Consider the following 25,826-nt stretch of genomic DNA (forward strand, 5'->3'; position numbering starts at 1 on the left):
CCCTGTAGCATGGAAAGTTCCCAAAATGCTCATCCTTCAGAATGTTATCACTGATCTCTCCTCTTCCTTATGTTAGGGACATGGTTTACTGGGTAACATTGGTGAAAGGTGAACAGTTGTACTGAATGATCTTACAGGTTTTTTCCAACCTTAATGATTTTGTGATTCTATGATTTTGCTGCCTAGGCCTTGCAGAAATAATGGAGTAGTTTTAGAAATCTTTCATAAAAACAAAGCATTTTTGGGTAGATATACCAGAAAATTTTCAACTTGATGCAAACTTGACTTGTTGACTGGCAGGTACAGCTTCTGCTAGTTTCTTTGAAAGACTGCTCTGACCAGCGTGAGGAGGCAAGGAGCACTTAAAAATTGTCCAAAGGAAATTGCTGCTTTATTTCCTAAAAGAAACTCATCTGATCCTTGTTCCCTCAGAGTAACAGCTTCTTCAGTGCAAAGGCTCTAGAGACCATTAGGTATGTGTGCTACAAGATTTTCAGAGGTAACTTAGAAAAAAGGAAGTGCTGGTGGAACACAACAGTTTTAGGTGAGTAAGGAACCAATCTTTCTCCTCTCTGCAGTGTCATGCGTACAATCAGTAAGTATACAGAGGTTAGGCTGGGTAAGATGTAAGATCAATAAGTACACAGATGTTGGAAAGATGTAAAGATAATCAAAATAAATGAAAACGCTCACCAGTTTGTAGGCTCACAGTAAACTCCACAAGGAATGATCTCCAGAGAGAAACTCTTCCTCACTGGCAGTCAGCCCTTAAATGGCATCTAGAAGAGGTGGAGCCAGGCTCCATCCCTTCCAGGTAACCCAGATGAATTGCCTTCACCTGCGCTCCAGTGGCTGACTCATTGCTTGCCTCAGGTGGTCAATCAGAGGTTCAGGCCGTGATCAACATTTCCCATACACATGCCTAAAAGGCCAAGGCACTCTACAAAGGGTATTGCTTAAACTTAAATGATGCTCTGTCACTTAGAGACTATTCAACGTTACTATAATAAGAATCATTAAGCAATTCATTATGAAGTCATTACTCTGTTTTCTAGAAGCCATACAGCTTTTAGTACAATAACAACCACCACAGAAGCAACTACTCACACTGTTATCTTTCTAACTCACACAGTTGGTGAAAACACAGAAAAATTATTAACATGCTTTAACTTGTTAGTCAATGGATACAGACAGCCTAGTACACTTCACAAGCTGTAAAATGGTAATCCTGACATAGCACCAACTTATGCATAGGCTTGAAGTTAGTCATGACAGCATCCTTCTGTATCTCAGTTACCCTAAGGTCCAGAACATAATTATGTTTTTTGCAAACTAGGATGCAAACACTGTAATGCAATGGAAAGGGCTTAAATCTTTTGGAAAGAGAATACTTAACAAATTTGACTGTATCACTTTTGCTCATGGGGTGAAAACAGTTCTTGTTTCACTGACTGCATGGATATCATGCCACCATTAATGGCATGGGAAATGATGCTATTTCCCATGGTAAAAGAGAAGCATTCGTTTTTAGGATGAATATAACCAATCTGTCTTTCAGCTGTACAGCTACAGTCACAGATAACCAGCAAGTAACAAGATTGCTCTTTTCACAAAGAAGTCAGCGTAGACTCAATGTCTAGATTTGATGGCAACTTAAGGAGAAGGTTCTAGTTGCCCCAAGAATTTCACTTTGATGCAAAAATCTGTTAAATGAAGACACAACTATCAAGTTTAGTAAGCACAGCTAATGGCAGCAATATTCACTAAGAAAGAAAGAAGGTTGTTGTGTATTTTAGGGTATTTAGGGGATCCAGATTTAGCCCTTAGCATTTTCTGTGCTGAGTTTATTATACAAGCCTCACAAGCTGTAGCTGTAAAACAAGGCTAATAGTGCTTCCTTTCTGCTTCTTGTCACACGCCCACAGAACAGAGCATAACACGATCCCAGCTAGATAGTCACTGAACAACACCAAAGCACAATTCATGCATATGAAAAAACAGTGTAAATAAATGACTTATGTGCAAAATATTTCTAAACATTGTCTAAATAAGGACAGAATAAGTATTCCATAGAGCTGTGTAGGAGCCCATAGCATCAGGGACTAATTTTCTGCAAAAAAAATCTCTTCTAGGAGAGTCTACTCCCATTTGACAAATTAGGGAGGATAGAAAACACTTTAAAAAAATAAATAAATGAAAATAAAAGGATTACACCAGCATTTTATTTGTGTAAACTTTAATCTCCTTACAGTAGAAACTTATACAGTACAAGCCAAAAGTAGTATAACAATTTTACAGCAAAGCTTACCAGTAAAATGCAAAACTAATTTGTATCAAAAACAAACAAACAACTGTGCACTTTCTCAAACTTACTTTTGTTCAGCACATTGTTTTGATTTATATATAATAAGGCATTAATTCTATAAGAATCATTTACTATATTCCAAAATTGCATGACCTAGGTGTAACACTCTATAGCCTGATACCATTTTTGTTCCTTCCAATATTTACAGATTTAGTCTGCCTGCATTGGTACGTAGCATACAAGCACTAAGAACAAACACAAGCTTCACCAATATTAGTTTCACATTGAAAAAGTTATATATATATAAAAGCTCAACTGCAATAGCATGTATCTGCATGACTAATTTATGAATATTTTCCTCTGGCAGGATATTTCCTCAATTCCAGTTGTATTTTGGTCTTTCTAAATGAAGAACTAAGCCTGCTCTAAAGTCTCCTTATACTGGAGGTGGAACCCATTTCCTTCAGCTACCCAAACCTTGCTTTCTTCCCCCTCCCCAGAACACCAGTCTTAATTTCCTTTGAAAGTTAATTCTGTAATACATGGCATAACTGAATTCATTCTAGCTACTATGTACAGAAATGGCTCAGGCAATTAAGTTAGTCCACCTTGTCATTAGTCAAAACAAAGTATAATTACTGTAGCTGTAAAGGAGGTATCTAGTGTTCCAGAGTAAGTGTGTTTAATTATGGTGGGAGTTTCCTCAGTTCTATTTACATGACAATTTCAGGCTCAATGTTAAATAGTAAGTCATCATTTCCTCTCCGAACTTCAAGTAGTAGAGGTGATTCATTCATCACAGCCTCTTGAAGGTCACTGGAAGTCATCAAAGGACGCCCATTGACTTTAACAATGATATCTCCATCTTGGATACCTCCTCTGCAAGAAAAGAAGAAACAGACAATAAAGAAAAGGTACCAAGTTTCTATACCACCTCTTTGGCAGTTGTGAGAACTTTTAATGTGTTTTAGTTTCCTTTAAAAGGGGATTTTCACCCTTCTGACTCTATTAACAGAGTCCTTTGCATCTTCTCAAATCCTGACATAGTATGTAGAAATGTTAATTTATTTTCCAACTTTTCTGAAAGGTTTCCTCCTCTAAGCTAAGGCCCTGTTGTAGACAATAGTTCAGGCAATGTCTTATGTGAATGCCTTATTCAGGCTAGAGTAGAATTCTAGCATGCAATTTTTTTTCTTTTTTTAAACCCAAAAGCACAATTTTAAGTTGTTTAAATACAAATCAAGATTGCCATAAAATATTCTTGAATATGAACAGGAGTACTACCTACTAGTATTTATTTGGAGATTTATTTATGAAGAAGACAAAGCTTTCTACACACCTATGAGAAGGTGAATTTGGAACAACTTCATGCACATAAATTCCACTTCTGACATCAGGAAAATCAGCATTATTGTGTTTCAATTCTTCCACCAAGCTATAAGAAGAAACATAAAGTGTTTCATTTCACTACAAAAAGCAGGAGCATTCAGAAATTCTTATTTACTCTCTAATATTCTTTCAATTCTTAAATTTTCGTGATCAAAAATGAACACAGAGAAAGTAGCACTATCTGACCTACGTGCTAAAAGGACCAGACATTCCTGTCCCAAACAATTAACACTGGTGGTGACTTAGAAATTTGTTAATGTTTTCACTCCTTTCATCTTGGAGAATACTCTTAATTTCTCTTTATCTAGAGCATTACTGCTTTTGACAGCATCTAGCATCATATAGGAGATTAGAACTGTGAGTTTTCCAAGGAAACTACACCTTCCTTAATTTTTCCCCACACACAAAATTGGTTGTGCTTGCCTTTATGAAGAGGACAGGAACAAACTGCAAAATAGAGACCCTAAAAACATCCTCTCATTTCTGAAGAGATCACATCATTTTGGGTCCGTGTACAGAGTGGGCTCAGGCCCACTTTGAGAGAGATTTAAACTAATGCTGAATCAGTTTGCTGCCCATCATGAAAAGCTGGAGACTCTCAGATGGAAAGAAAACTGAAATGACTGCATACAGTTTCACTTCGCTTTAGTTTTTATTGAGGAAGCTAATACTTAAAAGACAAACAAACAGTGAGAAAACTAGTCTTTTCATGAACAAAGGCCTGCACATCTTGCACTGCTTCATTAGACACCACAAAACCAGTGAAATCTCACATCACGTTCATAACAGTTACACAGAAAACCATTCAGAACTGCTCTTTGTTGGTGGTGATCCAGAGATGTTAATACCATTCCACTGATTTATTCCAGCTGAGGATCTGACCCTTTAGGGAGGACTGAAAGAGTAACTCAATAAATAAAGAAGGCTTTACTACAACACCAGCTGGAAATTGTCTTGTTTAATTTTGTAGCCTACTGCCACTTCGGAAATATGCCTACTGCTGGGAATGAACACAGGCGTTAGAACCCTCATCTGTAATTCCAGCATACACTCAGGTAGCAGCAAGACATGAAGCGTTAAGAAAAAGAATACAGAACTGGAGGAAGGTGTCCATATTCAAATTTTGTTAATATGGAAGCACAAAGGTTTGAACTTTCACAACTACTTTCCTTCCAGTTAGTGGTTAGACACAAAATCTCACATCATTTGGGCACTACTGGTACTGATAAAATTGCTATAAAACCCTCAGAGTCACCTGAATGCAGCAGCTTGTTTAAACAACACTAAAACCTGCTGTCACTGCAGACATGTTTTCAAGAACTTAAGGAAGTACTCAGGCAATTCCTAATTCCCTCCAGATTTCACACGTTATGCATAACCATGCAGATCACCTCTCTAAGATACTTACGCCGGTGTTATTGTCAGCATTCGGATGCCAATGAAACGCTTTTTGCTATCTGAAAACAACACAACAGGTGTTTAAGAAATTCAGGCAAACATGGACAAAATAGCCACTTTGTTGACCCAAATATCTGTCTATTGAAACAAAGTATTTAAAAAAAAAATCTAATCACAAATCATCCACATCTATGCTGAGGACATTTATTTTGCTTAACCCTGCTGTATGGAATGGCAATCTTGCTCTCTGCCAATGAGAGTAAGAGAGAAGCTCATTTATTCTGTGTAAGACTTTTCCTTCAGGAAAAAATTTGAGTTATTATCATATGACTTCAGTAAATGGAAGATCTCATAACCAACTGCTGCTTCTTCTAAACTGGTCAAGACAATGTAATCATACAGCGTTCTCATTATAACTGCAGAAACAGGATTAAAAAAAAAAAAAAAAAATTTGCAACTTTCAGAGAAAAAGACAGTCTTGTAAAGAGAAAAATGAAAGGCTCATACCAATTTCTGTTCCAAAGAAGGAAAAACAAGATAAAAACAAAAACAAACACATGGCCTTACTCAGGACTCTACAGAAATTTAAATGGTAGAGATTCACTCTGTCAGGAGAAGAGCCACATTTCAGTAGTTGGCTTTTAGTAGTCATGATACCACACAGCTGTTTAATGAACAAATGCAGTGTGATGACTTCCTGGAGTGCTTCAGTAGTTAGTTATATCCGGTATGAAACAATATTTCCCTTACTTGTTCCAGCATAACTATCCCACAATTTCTTTGAGTTTCTCTATGTTCTCAGACGAGGAAAAATATTCTTAAGGAGATGTATAGTTTCCTCTAACTTTTGTTCTTTCCAAGAAAAACAGTCCCAAGTAAAAGAATTAGCCTTAAATCTTAAGAGTGTCCAGTGCTCCCATTAGTGTCACCAAAAATGCTGAGTACCAAAAAAATGGTATTTTCTACACTCTAGACAGTCTTATGTCTCTAACTCATCACTGATTTTCCCTGAAAACTGCTGGCTCTCTTGTATTTTATTGTTTTAGTAAAACTACTGTGATCAAAATCTGCAATTAGAGTGCCAATAGCCCAATTACATGAAAATGTAGTCTCAAAAGCATCGGGCATGGCCATGAACACTCATAATTCTTCCCAAATCTACACGGCAAATACAAACACTTAAATACAAATTTTCACTTTTATTTTAAAAAGTGAAACATGGTAACTGATACACAAAAAATAAATTCCCCCTTTCTGTGATGTTAGGCAGTTAAATGATGAAGTTGTCTCCCTGAGACCACAGTCAACCACACAGATAAACACTCTGCAAACAGTTTACTGTCTGTATTACTCAGTTTACTGCTGGTCATCACCTGTGGGATACTGAAGCATGAATACTCTGGGGGCTGAGTTCAGAGTGTTTACATGAAAGAAAATGGAAATAAGAAAAGGGACAAGAGAAACTGATCTGGAAGAAACAAAACAAGGGAAAGGCTAGGCAAGAATGAAGAAACACTCCATTAATAATGCTGATCTAAAAGGGAATTATTTCCCCAGTAGCTAATAATGTAAGCAAAAAAATAAGGCATTGGATAAAGTAATCTGGTAACTACATACTCACTGATAAATAAAGGTCTCATTTCACCTTTATCTTTAGGCAGTTTGATCTTATTATACCTTTGCTTATTCAAAAATCACTTTTAGCCCACTCCCTGTAACAAATTTGACACACTTCAAATAGTGGTTCACACTTTATGAGTAACAGTCTACTGTATTAAGTGAAACCATTAGCTATTTGCTATGGGTTATTCTGACTGCAGAATCTTGATTTCTCCCCTCCCCAGTCTGTATCATTTTGGACATCAGAAAGCTTCAGGTGAGAGAGGTTAAGTAAAGAAAGCTTTCTTCCATTTGATTTAACCCGTGTCAAATATGTTGTACAAAGTTTTCAGCAACAATAAGTAGAAAGATTAAAACTGACGACTTTATTGTAAGTTCCAGCTGAGACTGAATGAGCGTAATAAACCAGTTGTACTATTTTAACACAAGGGGGCCTTATGGAGGTCACACTGGATGTATGTATTCTTTAATATTTTATCAAATTAATAACTTGCTGTCTTCCATCCTAGAGGATCTATGTCAAACACTTTCTGGTTTTATCGTTCTGCTCATGTCTAAACTAACTAAAGGAAAAGATAACAAAGGTAAGACTAAAACTGAAAAATTCTCATCCATTACCATCCAAAGGCAGTGGTTAAAAAACAAACAAACAAAAAAAAAACAACAAAAAAAAAACCACCAAGATATAAATGGAGATGTGCCAACATAGGAATTCCTACCTGTAAAAGGAGTTTGATGTTATTACTTAAATTCAAAATTAGCCAAGAATTTCAGACCTTTCAAGCAGTAAGTATACAGAATATAGAAAACTGCTGGTCAAAAATACATTAGAAAATATTATGCATCACTCATACTCATACGTAACATAGAATGCTTAGATAATAATTATCAGTGCAAATAATTAATTCAAGTGCCATCCTCTCCTAATGTTTCCCCCTCCCTTTCCTGTACTTAGGTAGGTCACACTTGCAGTTCTTACATGTATGGGACTTCAAGAATGCACACCTCCTGTACAAAATTGGCAGTTATCTGATCAGCTGAGATTTAAAAGACTAAGGGTCAAATTTATTAAATAATTTCCTGAACATTTCCTGTATGATAGAGTTAATCTGGAAAGAGATTTTAGAATTTTATCATCCTCAGGCAATGTGATATTTAGAGCAAAACGGTAATACCCTTAAACTTGCTTCTATGACTTAATTGTACCATAAGGGCGGATCCCACTGAAATTACTGAAATGTAGTTGAAGCAAAATAAAACATGATAAAAGCATCCCAAAAATTTTGTTTACATAAATTCTTCATGACAAGAAATAAGGCCTATACAACAAAAATGAAAATTACTGCTGAAGGCCTAAAAAATGCAAAATTAATTTCAGATATTATGAAACTGTCCGCTAGAAGTTCTCTTCCTCTCTGCATCAAGAGCTCTAAATGACTGCTTTTCTGTCTGAGGTCCTTCGATGAGTTAAAAAAAAAAAATTGCCTCTGCAAAGAGTATGTCAGGCACTGAAAGTTACTAATGCTAAGAGTAACTGTGAATCCTTCTTTGATTATACAGTAATAAGAAGGTTGAAAAAAAAACAGTAGTACATGCAAATCACAAGATAAACATAAATATTTCACTTTCAAGAGCTGCATAGGTAGCATTAGTTAACAGGTTCAACACTCTGTAGAAGCAGATGTGCCTGAGGGTACCTAAGGGATTAAGGTGGCTTGTTTCAATTGTGACATATCCACCTTTTAGCCCCAACTATCAAGAATCCACTGACTGATTCCACTGGTGCTGAAAGTCCATTGGTGGACTTTCACTGGTTCTACCTGCAGACATGGCCCTAGATAAACCATTACTCTTCCTTGTCTTGAAATGAGCAGTTTGATTCTCCAGGGCATCATCACCACCATTACACGCTGCCTCTCTCAGAAGATAACAAGAATTAACAGTTAATAACCTACACAAATAAACAATTTTTGGACTTGTTGGCTGAAACAAAATCATGTCAGCTACCTTGAAATGCATTATTAAGAAATATTTCCATCAGCTTATTTTTCCAAATAAACAAGTGAAGACAACTTAATTTGGGAAATGTAGCAAAGATCACTCATGTCCACAGAGGCCCTTCCTCACAGATTTTTACTGATAATGTCTACTTTCTAGGGGTGTGAATAATAAAGCGTCACTCCTATTTCTGTGAAGCTGTCTTCTGTTTTCATGTCCAAGGCATTTATACTAGAGTAATTAGAACATTACTAAACTAATGCTGAGTTTTTCAGTAGTAGGACCCCAGACCTCCATTGACAAGTTAAGATAATAACTGGCAGATGACAGCATCACTGTTTCTTGCAGACTTTACCTTTATTTTGTTTGTCAAGTGACTCTGTGAGGAACTGAGTAATGCGGTCCGATGGAATAGCAAAGGAAATTCCAGCTGTAACCTTCAAGGTGTTAATTCCAATCACTTCACCATCCTATTGGAAAACAGTACTCAATTAATATGCTTTGAAGTGACAAGGTTCAGCTCACTCCCTAACATTTCATTTTGAAAGCTAGCATAAGTAATTCTGGAGCACTGTAAGCACTCAAGAAATAAACATTACTTCTAAGGGAGGATCTGGGCTCTGATTCACAATCCTTCTCTCATTTAACTGAGTTGATCAGAGAGATTACAGTACAGTTTGTTCATCCAAGGTCCATCCAACCACTCAGCAAGACGTTCCCTCCGCCAAGCAGGTGGTGGAGTCACATATATCTACAGCCAGAATTTACAAACTGCAAAACCAGGGCTGGTTTTAAAGTCAGTTACATAGATTGCCCAGACCTCATCTTCGCCCTGCATCCCAGGTTACAGAATGTGAAAGAATGCAACTTCTACAAGAAGGTATTTTTCTAATTGCTGTATAAAGTTTCCTGTACCCTATAATGCAACATTTCTCAAAGACATATGAACTAAAACTTAATTTTCATTGTTTCTATTAACCTCAGGTATCTGTCCACCATTAGCTTGACTGACTAGAAACTGATAAAATTTATGAACTTCTTCAAAGAAAAATTCTCCCACTTATTTCAAGCAAGCTTTAAAAAATAAATAAATAAATAAATAAAATTAAAAAAAAATATCACCTCAACTTACCAGATTAACTAGAGGTCCTCCAGAGTTGCCATACTGTAAAAATGACATAAGGGAACAATAAACTGGTGTTTTACTACATGAAATAAAAATTGTACTTGAAGCAGCATTTTATTTGTAAGCAAATGAAAGAGAGCAAGACATTTCTTATGCAACACTGAAGGACACAATTCTGATGGCAGAAGATTACAAGTAGGTCCTACCATACTTGTTTACAGCCCTTATGATTAGATTTCTTTTTTCTTTTCAGTAACAGGCCTTAAATTACAAGCAGCACCTTAACACTCAGAAGAGTTCTGCCTTAAAATCAACAAGAATCACTAAGTAGTTAACGTGAGTGTTTCAATTCTGCTAAATAATGTTAGAACAAAGATTTAAGAAGTTTTGAAGTTATATTTCACTAAGGCGCATTCAACATATGCACAGTTCTGAAACAGTTCTATTAATCACTTTGGTTTGTAACACTGTCAGTTTCTTATTCTCCACTGGAAAAGAACACAGTGCTTTGCAAGGTTAATCACAGAGCATTGCTATGAGGTAGGTACTACATAAGGAGTAGTACATCTCTGATTTAGTAAACACAGAGATGCATCCCCCTCTAGGGAGAGCAAATTGCAGCTCTGAGCAGTCTGAAATTACCTAATACCTAATTGCCTTCAAAAGAAACATCGAACAGGACTACAGGAAGTGGGAGACTGAGAAATTCCTTGTTCATCTTCATGTTGGCTCAACAAGTTTGTTTTTGAGTGAGGCCAGAGTTTTCAAGTAGATCTACTGAACAGCCAAAAGCAGCAACTTACCACTCAAAATAAACCAAAGCTAAGTGATGCATGATAGCAACATGAGCCATATAAACTGTTTACATTTAGATAGCACAGGGCAAAACTTACAGATTCTCTTAAGAATAAAACAGACATTAGAGTTCTAAAAACATCTCTGAAGTTTGTGTTTAAATAGAGATTGGTTTCTTATATTGTATCTTTGCAGTGATCAGAAGCCACACACTCAATTTTTATGTCTCACACACAAAGGAATTGAAATTGACTTTTCTGCCTTCCTCAGCTATCATCTCTCATTCACTTTCCATCTGCTTGAAAGATCTTCTTACAGAAGGAACTTTGGTATAAGCAATGCAGCTCCATTTAGGACTTATGGCTGTGTTTTCTCCTGCTCCATGTTCCTGCTGTCCTAGCATTTCTCAGAAGGCAGCTGCATGCACATTCCTACAGGAAAGTCTTGGCCGAGCCACAGGAATGCTCTGAGTAGACCAGCACTCAAACTCCTCCCATTCTCAGGAGAAAACTAGTGCATTAGCTAAGTACACAGCATCCCTATGCCAGTGACTATGTCCATATTTTGTGGTTTCACATGGCAAAGCAACTCATGTGTTGCATTTTCCTTACCTCCTTTACCATCAATATTCCACTTGCTCAAGTATCATCCAATACACTCTGCTAACCTAAACTTGCTCACTAGCTTTTGAGGGCAGTGAATGCCTAAGAACACGCAAGAAAACAGTTTGATCTTGAGGAATGCGAACAGGCGTGAAGTCAAGAATCCCATGTTCTAATTTCTTCTCTGCAACCAAGTCAGACTATACTCCCAAATAACACATTTATCTTAAGTTTCACTATCTTTTTTTAACATATTAAAAAAACTAATTCCAATTCAATGTCTTTGGAGCTTCAGCTTCTGTATTATTATAGAAACTTTTTGAAAAAGCAAATTTTTATTCCATATCTTAGCACAAAAATCTATTTACTCTTGTGGTTTTTTTTCTGCTCAAAACTTCTCTCAACAGCTCTGTAAGGATAAGCATGTGCCAAGAGTTTTGCATGCTTAAAACACTGAGCATTATGAGTTTTTATGTGAAAATTGGTATTGAGGTTCAGCAAATAGATGCTGAAAACATTTTTCTTTTAAAGTCTAACACATTTAAGATGCAAAATGCCATGCCATTTTCTACCTCAGATATGCATGCAGTGCTCTTTTTAGAATCGCTACAAGTTATATACACATCCAAGGATTTCACTGAAGCATTTTCAACCTCTTCTAGCTGCTCTGAAGATATTGTTTTCATGCATTTCTATACAATGTGCAATGCTAGAGGGATGTTTATACAGGATTTCAAATTTTATATCATTTTAAATCTAGATTCTTATATGAAGTGTGTGATGCACAAAGGCAAAATAAAAACAACAGCCCCCTCTCTCCTTAAAAATACAAGAACAACAGAAAGCTTTCCTTAAGATCTTACCTGGCTGTCCTGACATTACATTCTAGCAGATGCTATGAACTTGACTGCTCCATCTGGTTCTAACGGATGGAGATGAAAGAAACTTTTGCTCTATTCAACAGTTTGCTGGACCAGACCAGCTGAACAAGCACAGAGAAAAATGCATTGGTTTACTGCTGGTCTATATAATCACATCTTACTGTGCAAGATTTACAGAATGAGAGGGGTCTGTCACACATAACATCTTTGCAGACAACAAGCTCACAGAGGTCCATTTTATTTAACATCCCTTTCATAACATTAATGCCTGAACAAAACTGACAGGCACTGCATAGTCTTCTACAAAAATAAGAGCCTATCACTGATTTCAAACAAAGCAGCTTTTATTTGGTGGATTCATCTCTCTGCTGAATATGTGGGTATTTCAAGGTCCCAGGACTGTGAAGCTCAGCTTCTCACATACCTAGTACTTACATTGATAATAGCATCTGTCTGAATGTAATCCATATCTGAGTCCCGCAAGCCAAGTTCTTTGCCATCTCGCTGAGCAGTGCTGACAATACCTGTTGTCACAGTGTTCTGAAGGGCAAATGGGCTTCCAATTGCCACCACAAATTCTCCTGGTCTTAGGTCAGCAGAGTGCCCCAGTAACAATACGGGTAATTTTTTCTTAAATACAACAGGAGAAAAAGAAAAAAAAAGCAATCCTTAGTTTATATTGAAAATAATTTGTCTAGATAGATTTAAAAAAACTAGTTGAAAGTTAGGAACATATATTTTCCAATATATTAATGCATCTCACTAGAATATGACCCCAGAATCATGCCTGATAACATTAGTATACTGAAGGAGATTACTGCCTTAAACTATCTTCAGAAACAAACTGCCATCAGCATTATCTTCCAGTTTCATCCAGAAAAATGCTAGCAAGATTCTGAACAAGATTTCCTTATTTTCCAGCAGATTCTTCCCTCCTCCTCCTAGAAATAACATACAAGCCTGCCACTTCTTCTACATTATTTGCTAGTAAATGTACTGGACACTAAACTATAATGAGTAAGCAGAATGGCCTGTGCCTTCAGGTAAAGGTAGCTAAATCTGGCCACATGTTAGCTGAGCTGGTTTTTCTTTTAGAACAGCTCATAGAATCATTTGAATTAGAAGGGACTCTTACAGGTTCATCTAATCGAGTTCCCCTGCAATGAACACCTACAGCTAGATCAGGATGCTCAGAGACCCATCCAGACTGATTTTGAATGTCTCCAAAGATGGAGCATCCATCACCTCTCTGGGAAACCGGCACCAGGGCTACAAATATTGTCCTTATATCCCATCTAAACCTCCCCTTTTAATTTGAAACCATTTCCCCTTATCTATCACAACATGCCTTGCTAAAGTGCCTGCCCTCTTCTTCCCTGTAGCCATCCCCTGCAGAGAAGACAAAGTTATTCAGTTCTAAGATACAAAAAATTTCCAGGCTATAAACACAGTTTGTTCAGTACGTTGTTATCTCCAGATATGTTTCCAAGGAATCCTTAAGCATATATTCAAGCCAGTATATCTGTACTCAGCAAAACTTAGATAAGGTTACCAAATTAATTAATTCAACTCTTTATACCACTCACCTTAGGGTGGATCTTTATTGTTGCAATGTCAGATTTCTTGTCAATGTCTCTGATGGTTGCTTCATATGTATCTCCATTCTGTAGTTGCACTTTCAACTGTTGTCTCCCTGATATAGCATTGGTACTTGACACCACATGTGCATTGGTCACAATTAAACCAGAATCAGACATAATAAACCCAGATCCACTGGAAAGTGGGACATTTCGACCAAACAGAGGGTGCCTAAACAAGAAAGTAGTAACTGTAACTTGTAAGGGTAACATAACTTAGAGAAGATTACATCAAAAATCATTTACACCTGATAAATGGACTGATCCTCTATTGGGAAAAATTCTGATGAAGAACAAAGAAGGAACCTTGTAGCTAGGCAGAGGAGCAGTTGAAGAGGGAATGTCTCAGGAAATCATGAAGCACAAGGGTAGACTGGCAGAAAAAGATGTCTGGAGACTGAAAGGATTGGGAATGTAAAAGACAAAAGAAATGAAAAACACTAACAATGGGTAGATTTGGTGGAGGATGATATTTGCTGCAATATAGACAGTTAGGACTTTATAAACTGTTTAGAGTACTACAACTTTTCTGTGTGAACAATTGCTGCAATGACCTTAGATTTGTTAGAGGAACAGAAAGTGCTGCAGAAGATGAGAAAAGGTCCACAAGTTCTTCCTTCTTTCAAGATGTGATCCTTATTAGGAAATTGTTTGAAAGTTCTGGGCTATTCAGCAGTACAGAACTGGAGTCAATCCCAGGCAGAAGGCAGTATTACAATTAGCACCCAGCAGGCTGCTGGACAAACTAATAAGAAAAAAAAAGAAAAATAGCCTTCATATAGAATGCAAAGACCTAAAAAATATTCATCTGTAACATTCTCACAAAATACCAATCATTACGTACACAAAGTCCAGGTTTCTGAAATGATCTTAACTTTAATAATATGACCTACAAGAATTATGTAAGAAATGCTTAAGCTTATGCAAAAAATTAGAGCATCCTGGGTAGAAGGACATACAGGTAACGAAAAATCTATAATATTTGTAGTAATTTGCTTTGACAGCTGATAGGTTTGAATATTCGATGTTAAAACTCTGCTCAGCTTCATTTATGCTGTATGTCTTGGACAGCAAATTTAGCACATTTTTTCCCCTATCAGAAATCATTTATGGATTTTGATAGGTTACAGATAGTCAATAAGCTGCCTCTTCATGTTCTCCCTGATGAAATAAAATCAACTGACATTAGATCTCACTGAAAATGGAACAACCAACATGGTGATATATTTTTTCAGCTTGTTTTCAGGCTTGTTTTTTTAAAATTCTGAAGTAGTTAAAAAAATTGAACATGCAACACATTTTAGTTATTTTAATTAAGAATGAAGACACATCCAAAGATGAGATACATATTTTATATGTAAAGCACTCTAAAACCAGTATAACTTATCTACTAAACTGGAACAGAACACACAAATTGGTAATTGTACTATTCGTGCGATATCTCAATTTCACAATCTTCAGATCCTTCTCTAAATATACAAGTCTATTGTGATGTTTCCAAGTATTTTGTGAGCATTAGAAACTCAAAAGTAAAGTCAGTACATTGTTCTGTTTAATTGGAAAGGGAAGAAAGGAAAGTATTTGTAGACTTTTGTAAAACAATGCAATTAAAACTCAAAGAATTAGAAGAGTTACCTGAGGAAAAGTTCGATGTGCACAACTGCAGGTGCAATCTTTTCCACCACGTCTGCTATGAAGTTGAATTTGTATCTTGGACTGCTGGACTGTAGGTGACCTATACTAGCAGAAAGAATTGGATATGTTAGTAAGACTATACCCTTTTCACCAAGCAGATAAGATAAAGATGATTTGAAATCTGTTTCTCCTACCAAGACAGCTTTCAACTACACACTGGAAAAAGTACTAAAGACATTAAGATTTGTTAAAAACCTTGTTTTGTTTGAGCCTTAAAAAATTAAACAGCAGTATTACTTGATTATAATTTCTTTGACTTTCTTAGAAGTCTCTTTGTCCACAGTATTCTTCACAGGACAATGATAAAATGCATAAGAGTATAACGTAACTCAAGTTAGAAAGCATCCTGGGAGGACTCTGGTTCAACCTCCTGCTCAAAGCTGGATCAGCTACTAAGGTAGACCAGTTTGCTCAAATGCTCTGTCTAGCTGGAACTTGAAAACCCCCAAGGACAGAGACTTTATGGGTACTTGTCCCACTGTTCCACTGACCCCATGAGACAGAAGTTTTTCTTACACCTAGTCTGAACATTTCCTGTAGAAATTCCTGTTGCAACTCATACCCATGGTCATCCTTCCACTACTTGCTGCTGTGAAGAGCCTGGGTTCACTTTCTCAATAACTTCCTCATGAATACCAGGACTGCTGTTAGGCCCTCCTGAAGCTCTCTCTTCTCCAGACTGAACAAGCCCTGTTCCCTTAGCTGGCTCTCATAGCACATATACTCCCATCCCAAAACAACCATGTTGGTGGCATTCTGATGAATTCACTAGAGTTTATCAAAGTCTTTCTTGTATGGAGAGGTCCAACAGGATGCAGTTTTCAAGATGTGGTCTAACAAGTGCTGAATAATATAGCTGCAGCATTTGGGAACTGCTTTTACAGCCGAAGTTTGGATTTTTTGAAGTAGATACACTAAAAACTTGCTATAAATGATAACCTTTGCACCTAAAGAGTTTGGCAAGCTCACATTTAAGCTGTCACAAGTAGTTGAACATAGCAATAGTTTACTATATAATAAGCATTCATCTGACAAAGATCTGTGCAACCAACAAACAGCACTACACACAGTAATTAGAAGTACGGAATATTATTATGTGGAATAGAGACCTTAGAGGAAAAAGGCATCATGACTTCTAATGTCACAACACCAGAAACAAATAACAGTGTTTGTGGTAGAATGCCACGCTTACCTACAGTCCTAATATATGGAGACGCATCACCACATATCTTAAACATATGCTAGGGGACATATCACTACGTTCAAACATCAATGTTAATGATAGGATCTAGGGCACAAGTAGACAAATTGTGATTGGATACAATCAAATCTGGTGCTACAGCACACTACCTAGCCCAGGAGTTAGAATTCTATTTGGTGAAGAGGGACACATTGTAACTTCTACTTTTTATTGTCTAAACGACGCCAACTATACAGAAGTGATGTTTTGTGCCAACATAATTTGCTCCAAGTTCAACTCACGCTGAAGAACGAGCTCACAGTAGGTCTTATACTACTTTGTGTAATTCTCAGTTCAAAGGTCATTTTCGCCACTGTATCTAAGGACTTAAAAAATGACAGTAGCTTTGTAACTTTTGGAACAGACAGAAAACCACTATGAACAAAAAAAAAAGTATTGAAGAGATCAGACTAAGACAACTGGTTATTTCTCCATAAGAACCTGTGAGCAGTTTTCCCCATTACTGGACATGAAATTTACTTTCAAGGGTAAAGAAACCGTGCTTACATTTAGCAAGCTAAATTTATATGATACGGTATAAACAGATGGAACTTGGCAGGACTACTTTCAGTCTATTATTTCTATGTACATTCTCACACACTCTGAAAAAGCACTCTAAACAATTGAATATACTTCTTTCAGTACTGGGTTTAAAAGAGACGATACAAGCAAGAATTAAAAAGTCACACAAATATAAGCACAATATGTTGTCATTTATTTTGCTTTCTGGGGCACTGAAGATTAATCTTAGCTTCAGCTCACAAGAAGCTTGCTCTGATTACACAGTGTATCCTTTGAAGTCTACTAACGTGACTTTAAATGCTTGCATACACAGAAGTGATCACTGGTAGGATGCAACATTATCATCAAGTATATATTAATACAAATGTCTACACATCTATGAAAATCAGTTGGACAGACCTTCAGCCACTGAACTAGAATAAAAGTGTGTTTGGGAAAAGTAGTGTGAATGCAGGCTTCCAGTTGATGTATATCAGTGTGGCTCTGTGTGAGCAAGGGCAACTAAATGTCTTTGTATCTGCTGAGTGCTGAATTGTTCCCACCACACCAAATTGTTGCAGCACTGTACATGGCCAAAAGCAGAGGAGGAAGCCTGCCAAAAGCTCAGCTTCACACAGCTCCTAACCCATCACGAGGCAAACATTATGACTGGCAGTGGCTTTCCAGGGATGATTTGGGGTAAGCAGAAAGAAAATCTGAATAAGACAGCAAATGAACATTGAATATTGAAAGAGTAGAAGAAAATAAAATGCAATAAAATGGAGACAAAACTGTAAAACTGAAGCAAAGCCTCTCTTCTTTCCATATTTCTGTTAGAGTATTTCTTGGTCTGAACACAAATCCTGAGCTTTGCTGCTGGGATCAGAAAATAGCAAGACTCAGACCTTCAGACCTGAAGGTGAATCCCAACTGGCCTTTCCTAGTGGAAGGGGAAAATTAAAACAAATGAGGATTAAAAATAATATATATGTAAATTTTGTAGGAAAGGTCTAGCTGAAGATCATTGGGCTGACGAGAGATGAGCTGTCCTTATTAGTATCTACTGAGGGCTAAATACTGTGAAAATTGACTTACAATCTTGAGATGCTTGCATAGAAATTGACCTCTCTTCAATCCCATTCTGGAAGCCGGGGGTGACGAGAAGCTACGTGTCAGACCTTCAATCTACCTTTTAATTTGCATTACCTGCTAGAGTACAGCTACTGCTCTTACTGAAACATAAAATCAAATGTGACTTTTTCATTCTCCTCTTCCGGGCCAGACATTCCTGCTGTCTGGCAGTTCCATGCAGCTCTCAGACCTCTGCTGGACTGTGGCTGTAAAAGCTTTAAGTTTCATGTTTTTTGACCTATTGACCTACAGAGATCTGCTGCATATTTTTTTAAAGGTTTTTCAATAGCATCCATTATTTTCCATGCTGTTACTGCATGTTCAAAATCATTTCACATTAGCCAAAGCTAATTTATCTTGGCAAAAAGAAATAATGTAAGCCAACTATCTATAAAATAACCAAGAAATTAAAAAAATGCTGCAAACCTGAAGCAAAAACAAATTTATACTACTGGACAAGTCCTTAGATTTCTGTATCTTTCTTATTAAAAGAACTAGATTTGTCCAATCCATACCCTCAAATCAATCAGATTCAGCAAATCTGAACTCTCATTCCAGCACCCCTCACAGAGCACTTAAAATCCATACTTGGGCATAAGTGCATAAGCTGGAGTTTAAATCACTCAGTCTGTTTTTTTTAAATTTGATCTCACAGTTCCAATTCTATGGGTTCCAACTACATTGGATTTATATGGCTAAAGCTAAGAGACAGTCAGGTAGGAGTCACTTATTTTCAGCAAAAGACTTGGATAACAGCATTACCTACAGGATATGAGTTCATTTAATAGCTTTATGTTTACTTTCTTGCAGAGGCAATAAACTCACTCCAATCACATTAACACAGCTGTAAATCAGGAGCAACGACAAATTTGTGGAGTTGAAAAAGAACTGGGAAAAAAAAAAAAATCAGCAGAAATAAATTGTCATTATTCCTCTGAAGACAATAAAATTAGAACCATTTAGAATTTCAGAAGACTGAAAGTTTTTGAATATCTGCCAACCTACTGTAGAATTTAATCAAATCACATTCAATGCTTTCTTAAAGACAATACTTTGTACTAAAAGCCACAATTTTAAATTTGTTAGGAATTTGTGAGCCTGGGAAACTTACTCTTTTGAGACTGTTCTCCCATTCCTCTTCTAAAACCAACTACAGAAAGGATCTGTATGTTCAGCAAAATTATTATGTCTAAGGAAAGACTGCAACCTGGCAGATCTGATCTCCAGGGATAAATATTGTCCTTATTGTGCTTTCATGGAAATAAATGAAAGACAAATAAAAGATTATAAAGTCTCTACTTAAAAAACAGAAACATCTGCTGGAAATGTAGGTTCATGGGCAGCTTTTCTGATGAATTCAGCATTAAGATCAAGTTGCATAGCTGTGCACTGACCATAAAGCCTTGATGGGTTTAATGCCACTTTATGGTTCAGGCAACTTGTTTATACAATGGATGTCTACCATGAACAGATGAAAACAATTTGGTGAACCAACACCAAAGTTGCTTTCTTGTGCAGTACAGCAGTCACAATGACTAGACAGAAAAATTAGTGCATGCCTTCCATCAAAGGTACTTAACCACCTCACTGAGTTCAGAAGATTGTTATTCCTCCTTCCCAAGTGATTCTCACTTGAAGAACATCTCTTTTTTGATGTATATCTTTTATGAGAACATAAAGTGCTGTACTCTCAAAATACACAAACAGTGTACAAGATTCATCCTTACCTGCAGGAACTCAAAATAATCTCATACATAAGGAAAACAATCAGTAAAGAAATGTAATTGGAGTTTACTTGCAGCCAATACCTTGCAACAGTTTCTCTAAATAGAGCTGGAGGCAGTTGCCAGGCCCTGATGACAGCAATGCTGGTAGGAGACCTCAGTACCTCTTAATTGGAGAATTTCTCAGAAATGCAAGCAATTACATGCTCAGTTAGTTACTCCTCTGCATCTTTATGGTTACACACTTGCATATTCCAAATGCCTCAGGCAGAACTACTAGCATTTACACTCCTTAGGCTAACTGTATTTTCAATTTCTTTTTTTCAGGAACTGAACTTCTAGGCTCCTGTCAGTTAAATCTTTGCAAGACAAGGGTAAGGCTTTACATTATGCCCACTATGCAACAGTGACTTCAGTTATACAAGGCAGAACCCTGCAAACAATCAGTTTTAAAACCAATGGGACTTGCTTCCTGGAATTTCCTTTTTCAAAGGTTTTCTAATCAGTCTTTCATTTTTTCTTAGAAAATCCGAATCTTCTTTTGACATTGGACCAATCTTTCAAGAACCCATAAGCAAAATAAAACTGCAAAGAATTATTAACTGTACTGATAATGCTGTATTGAGAGCTCATGAAGATCCCTCTGTGTAAGAAAATATCTGAGATAAACCAGCCATAAATTACACGCGATCTCATGAATACTTTGAGCGAGGACATTTTAATAGATTGATGTGCAACACTGTCCAATCTTGTATTTGCTACAGTGGAAAATAAATCTCTGTAGGAACAGGTCTTTGACTACAGAGTTTGTCTTACATAAACATTTATGGCATTACTCTCATCTATACAATTTTGTGACAGAAAGTGACAAATGAAAGGAAAAAGCTAACTGTTTCAGTATATTACCATACAGTATGATATCTTAAACAGGTGGGAAAAAAAAACACCATCACAATTACTTGTAACACATAATTTAAATATGTCCAGAAGTTCTGCATACCATTCCTATGGGTCCAGACTATGGGTCTGCTCAGATGTGTAAAACTAACAGCATAAGTAGTATAAGAATACTTCATTGCAGCCTTCCAGTATTTAAAAGCCGATTATAAAAAGGAAGGGAATCGACTTTTTACAAGGGTAGAGGGTAATAGGACAACAGGGAATGGTTCTCAAAGAGAGAAGGTTTAGACTGGATGTCATAGGGAAGTTCTTCAGAAAGAATGGTGAGGTGCTGGAACAGGCTACACAGAGCAGCTGCGGATGCTTCATTCCTGGAGGTTTTCAAGACCATGTTGCATGGGGCCCTGGGCAACCTGGTCTAGTGCCAGATCTGGAGGTTGGTGGCTCTGCCTGTGGTGGGGGGGGTGGAGCTTGAAGATCCTTAAGGTCCCTTCCAACTCAAGCCATTCTATGATTCTGTGATAGAAACAGAAGTTTCTAGAGATGCTCCTCAGAGCCACTGAAGATTCTGAAAAGACCTAAGTCATGCTATGTAAGGCTACTATTACCTGTAATTGTTTTAACGTATGCATGGCTAAGTAAAACTGCATTGACTTTTAAACTAGATTAAGCCTCCAAACTCTGAGTCATCTGAGGCCAGATTTCTTTCACCAGTGGGGAAAATAGAGACACCCGACAATAATCTCAAACTGTTGATTTTCTTCTAAAACCTCTCATTACAGACATTGCATGTTATTGTTTAAAAAAAAAAAAAAAAAAGGAAAGTATCATAACTGAGTTCTATTCCTGGCTGAACCACCAGCTCAATATGACCTTGGGCAAGACACTTAGTTTCTTTGAGCTTCAGTTTGTACAGCTGTAGAATTGAGTAAAAAAAAAATTAAAACTTCACAGAGAACCAGATGCTTTTACTAAGCTGAGGTTTACCAGAACAAAACATAAAGCCAAAATAAAGTGAGCACTAAAACAGTTGCTTGAAGGAGAAAAAAAAAAAAAAAAAAAAAAAAAAGCTTTTTTCAATACTCTGAATTCCTAAGCCTATTAAACAGCAGGCTCAGGAGGAGTTCTTAAAAAAAAAAATCATATTCCAACCCCCTGACAGTATCTAAGCCCCTGGACGCAGGCTAGCTCACTCATTTTGGTTGAACACTCTAAATATATCAAGCAAACCAGTTCCAACCAAGTACTAAAGCTAATGGATGCTTATGGGGAATACAAAGAAACAAACAGCAACTTACAACTGCAAAATACTGGAGAGACTCATCATTACAGCTCCGGGCTAGCACCCGAGCAATCCTGGGCTCTGAAAAGATACTCAGAAAGAAAATTTGGGAATATTGTTTGACCTCCTCCCTCCTCATGTCACAGTTTGCTTTCTTTGAAGAGTGAATATATGAGAAGTCCCCCAGACACAGAAAGGTTTTAAAGGCCATCAATACCCCTTCCACCTCTCCTAGTTTTTAAGAAGTTTGCTACCTATAAATAAGTAGAATGGTTAAGTGGTTCACCTGCCATTATGGATGCACTAATACATGATTTAAAACCCTATTACACACGATTTTTCTTTCCAGGAAGAGTATTTGAAAGGATGTAGAAATACCACCTTAAAATAATATACAAGGAAATGTGTGAAAATAAACTAGAAATGTTAACACTTCCATGAAGTGACCAATTTTAGTAACAACGACAAAAAAAATTCAATGTAGGTGGTTACTAAGCTTTTTAAAGTTATACCATCCAGCCTGAGATTATCACAGATTATTACAATAGCATAGGACAAGCAAAGGCCATATGCTAATGAAAAACAAAGGACTGTCTGATATCCTGACTGTGCATTTTAAATCATAAGGAAAATTTGCAGGCATTCATTCCCCTTTCAAGGGGAATGACTATGGCTATAAGATCTCCTGTCAGAGAAAAATAAAACAGATGAAAAACTATACTTCACATGTTCTATGTGGTGCTTTTTCTGCGCAGTTTAAGCTACACAGCTTTAACTAGTATCCTCTAGAGATACTCATCCGTTGAATAAATTTAACATCTGCTAACATCTCCAGGGAAGGTCTCAGAGCACACCTACAGGGCTGTGCTCTGTGTAGGATGTGTCGTAACAGCTCTGCAGGGCGGCCCAGGCATGTAACGTCACTGAAAAGCATCAATAGTGACTGCCAACCCTGTGATGGTTCAGTCTGGAGAGGAGAATGCTCAGGAGAGACCTTATTGCTCTCTACTACTCCCTGAAAGGAGCTTGTAGAGAGGTGTGGGTCAGCCTCTTTTCCCAGGTAACAGCAATAAGACAAGAGGTAACAGCTTTAAGTTGTACCACAGGAGGTTCAGGTTGGATGTTAGGAGAAAGTTCTCAGGAAGAGTGAAGTATTGGAACGGGCTACCCAGGGAGGTGGTAAAGTCACCATCTGTATAAGTTTTCAATAAAAGAGCAGGTGTGACACTGAGGGACATGGCCTAGAGAGGCCACACGCATAGGCCAGTGTTTGGAATAGATGATCTTAGTGTTCTTCCCAAACTTAATGATTCCAAAACAAGGGCGATGCAGACGGTATCGGGGAAGCTTGTAGTGCTGCCTGGAGGGTGTCAGTGCTGTACTGACCTGACAACTGTGCCTGCGGTCACTGCTATGCAATGGGCACAACACTGAGGTATCCATAACCATGCCACCACTGTGCAACCTTCCCCACCTCTACCAGAGGATCAAGAAGAAGGATCTGTGCTGTTCAGAGAGGACCTGATCTCTTCACATGTCCCTGACCCCCACCACAGCAACTACCACCATGAGGACAGGTTGCCTTACCCTGGGGGAGCACCCAGCCCTCCCAACGACCCCAAACCTCACCTTTCCCCACCCTCCTGCTCACACCACCTGCCGCAGGCCCTGCCATGCTCCTACCCGATTCGCAGGCTCCTTTCTGCACCTGGGCGACGGCGGGCAGACCGTGCTGCAGTGCCTTGCGGCTCACCGCCTTCAGCTGGCAGATGTTGTCGTAGGTGCGGCCGTCGCTGCCGCACACCTGGGCGCTGAGCTTGCACTGGCAGACCCCCTTGGCGAAGCGCTTGCCCATGGGGTAGCGGCAGTCGAGGCTGTCCCCGCAGGGAGGGTCTTCTTTGCGGCCGCACGAGTCCCCCTCTCCCGCGGCGCAGATAAGGCAGCAGTTGCAGCGGTCGGGGACGTAGCCGCTGGGGCAGCTGGGGCTGGGGCACTTGGAGACATCGCAGCGGGTCGGGCACTTGGCTCGGGCTGCCGGGATCTCAGCGGAGCCACGGCTGAGGCAGAGCAGGAGCAGCGAGCTGAGCAGCGACAGCCGCATCTTCGGCTGCGGGGAGAGCGGCGGGAGGGGCGCGAGGAAGGAAGAGGAAAAGCGCGGTCGCGGTGCAGCGAGGGACGGGAAAGTCGAGCAGCGCTCACGCGGGTGGGAAGTTCTCGCGGAGAGCGGCACACGGGAGGGCAGAGGCTGGAATACGAAGCCGCGGGAGGGAGGGCAGCTCGGTCCCCGGGACTAGCTGGCAGCGCTGACGGACCCGGCCATAGCCCAGCGGCCGCAGAACGCAGCGAGGACAAGCCGGGACGAGCGGAGCGGCGGGGATATATGTGGGACGAGCCCAGGGCGGCCGCCGCCGCCTCCAGCAGCGGCCGAGAGCACCGCCACCGCCAGGCCACACCCCGGGCGGGGAGGGACGGCTCGTTCCCCTTGGGCGGGGACGCCTGGTGAATTGGTGGCCCGGGGACAGCCCCGCTGCGGCCGTGTGGAGGTGTGAGGGAAGAGGATGCGCTACGATAACGGGTATGTATTTATATATACACACACACGTGTGAAGGTGTGTATCTGAAGTTGTGACTTCTGGGAAAAGAGGGGTAGAAAGCTATTCTGTCTCCCCACGTAGAATCCTTGGATTGGAAGAGACTCTGAAAGATCATATAGTCCCCTGCAAAGAGGAACACCAACGGTTCGATCAGGTTGCTCAGAGCCCCATCCAGCTTGGCCTTGAGTATCTCCAGGGATGGGACATCCACCACCTCTCTGGCCAATCTGTTCTAGTGCCTCACCACACTCACTTTCCTTATATACAATCTAAACCTCCTCTCTTTTGTAACCATTTCCCCTTGTCCTATTGCAACAGACCCTGCTAAAGAGCCTGTCCCTTTAGGTATAGCTTCCAAAAGCCTTACAATAACTTAATGAGAAAGACCTCTACGTAGCTCATCTGAAGACCACACGAGCAGGGCAACCTTTAGTTACTGCATATGACACCCTTCGCTTCTGCCCATAGTTGCCTTTTCACTCTTCACATTAGACATAAAACTTACTCAACTTTGCATTGTAGTGCCTTGGGCTGTCTCTTGATTCTATCCTGGCTGGGTGTAAGTAGGCAGTGGATGACTTTAATTTACTGACCAGCTGCACCTGGTCTTATGGTCATTTAAAGGGAGAAATGCTAGTACTGTCTTCTAGTTAAGGACCTGAAATGCAGTAGGGACAACTCTCAGCTACAGAATGTGTTCTTTTGTTTCCTGTGTTACAGGGGTGGAATTCAAGCCTGGATTCTGCAGAGAGCTGCAATCCCTCTTACAGAAAGTTATAGGCTACAACTAAAGACATTTTGTGGCTTGAGATGAGAAAGCTATAAATTTTGCTGCATCTCATCATTTCTTTAAAGGTAAGATTGGCTGTTTTATTTGCAAAGCAGTACATGAAATATGAAAAAAAAGAAGTGTATTTTAATCCCAACTTGCCCTTTAAGGAGACAGGAGATTCCTGAAGTTAAGTGTTCAGTCTGAAACATAGATCAGAAGGAAACAAGGGCTCTGTG

General features: G+C 38.8%; 1 protein-coding gene across 1 annotated transcript; it reads right to left on the reverse strand.

Annotated features, from left to right (window-relative positions):
- Positions 1-2,206: 2,206 nt before the first annotated feature.
- On the reverse strand, positions 2,207-24,551 carry HTRA3 (HtrA serine peptidase 3). The gene is made up of 9 exons (XM_042812817.1): positions 23,908-24,551; positions 15,387-15,486; positions 13,701-13,923; positions 12,550-12,744; positions 9,843-9,875; positions 9,066-9,180; positions 5,103-5,151; positions 3,645-3,740; positions 2,207-3,184 (listed from the first exon to the last, which is right to left on the reverse strand). Exons 1-9 carry the CDS (start codon positions 24,323-24,325, stop codon positions 3,019-3,021), a joined length of 1,395 nt encoding a protein of 464 aa, XP_042668751.1. The 5' UTR covers positions 24,326-24,551; the 3' UTR covers positions 2,207-3,018.
- Positions 24,552-25,826: the final 1,275 nt, after the last annotated feature.

This window comes from Centrocercus urophasianus, unplaced genomic scaffold (assembly GCF_019232065.1).
Source record: "Centrocercus urophasianus isolate 14NV4802_14NV808 unplaced genomic scaffold, USGS_Curo_1.0 seq_13, whole genome shotgun sequence".
Lineage (NCBI taxonomy): Eukaryota > Metazoa > Chordata > Aves > Galliformes > Phasianidae > Centrocercus > Centrocercus urophasianus.

Bases quoted from the DNA above. Each gene is read 5' to 3' on its own strand.
- HTRA3 (XM_042812817.1), bottom strand. From the start codon at position 24,325: ATGCGGCTGTCGCTGCTCAGCTCGCTGCTCCTGCTCTGCCTCAGCCGT. The intron at 15,487-23,907 runs GTAGGAGCATGG...CTGCTAGTATAG, and splicing joins GAAAGGAGCCTGCGAATCGG to GTCACCTACAGTCCAGCAGT. The intron at 3,741-5,102 runs GTAAGTATCTTA...TTCTTCTTATAG, and splicing joins ATGCTGACAATAACACCGGC to CTTGGTGGAAGAATTGAAAC.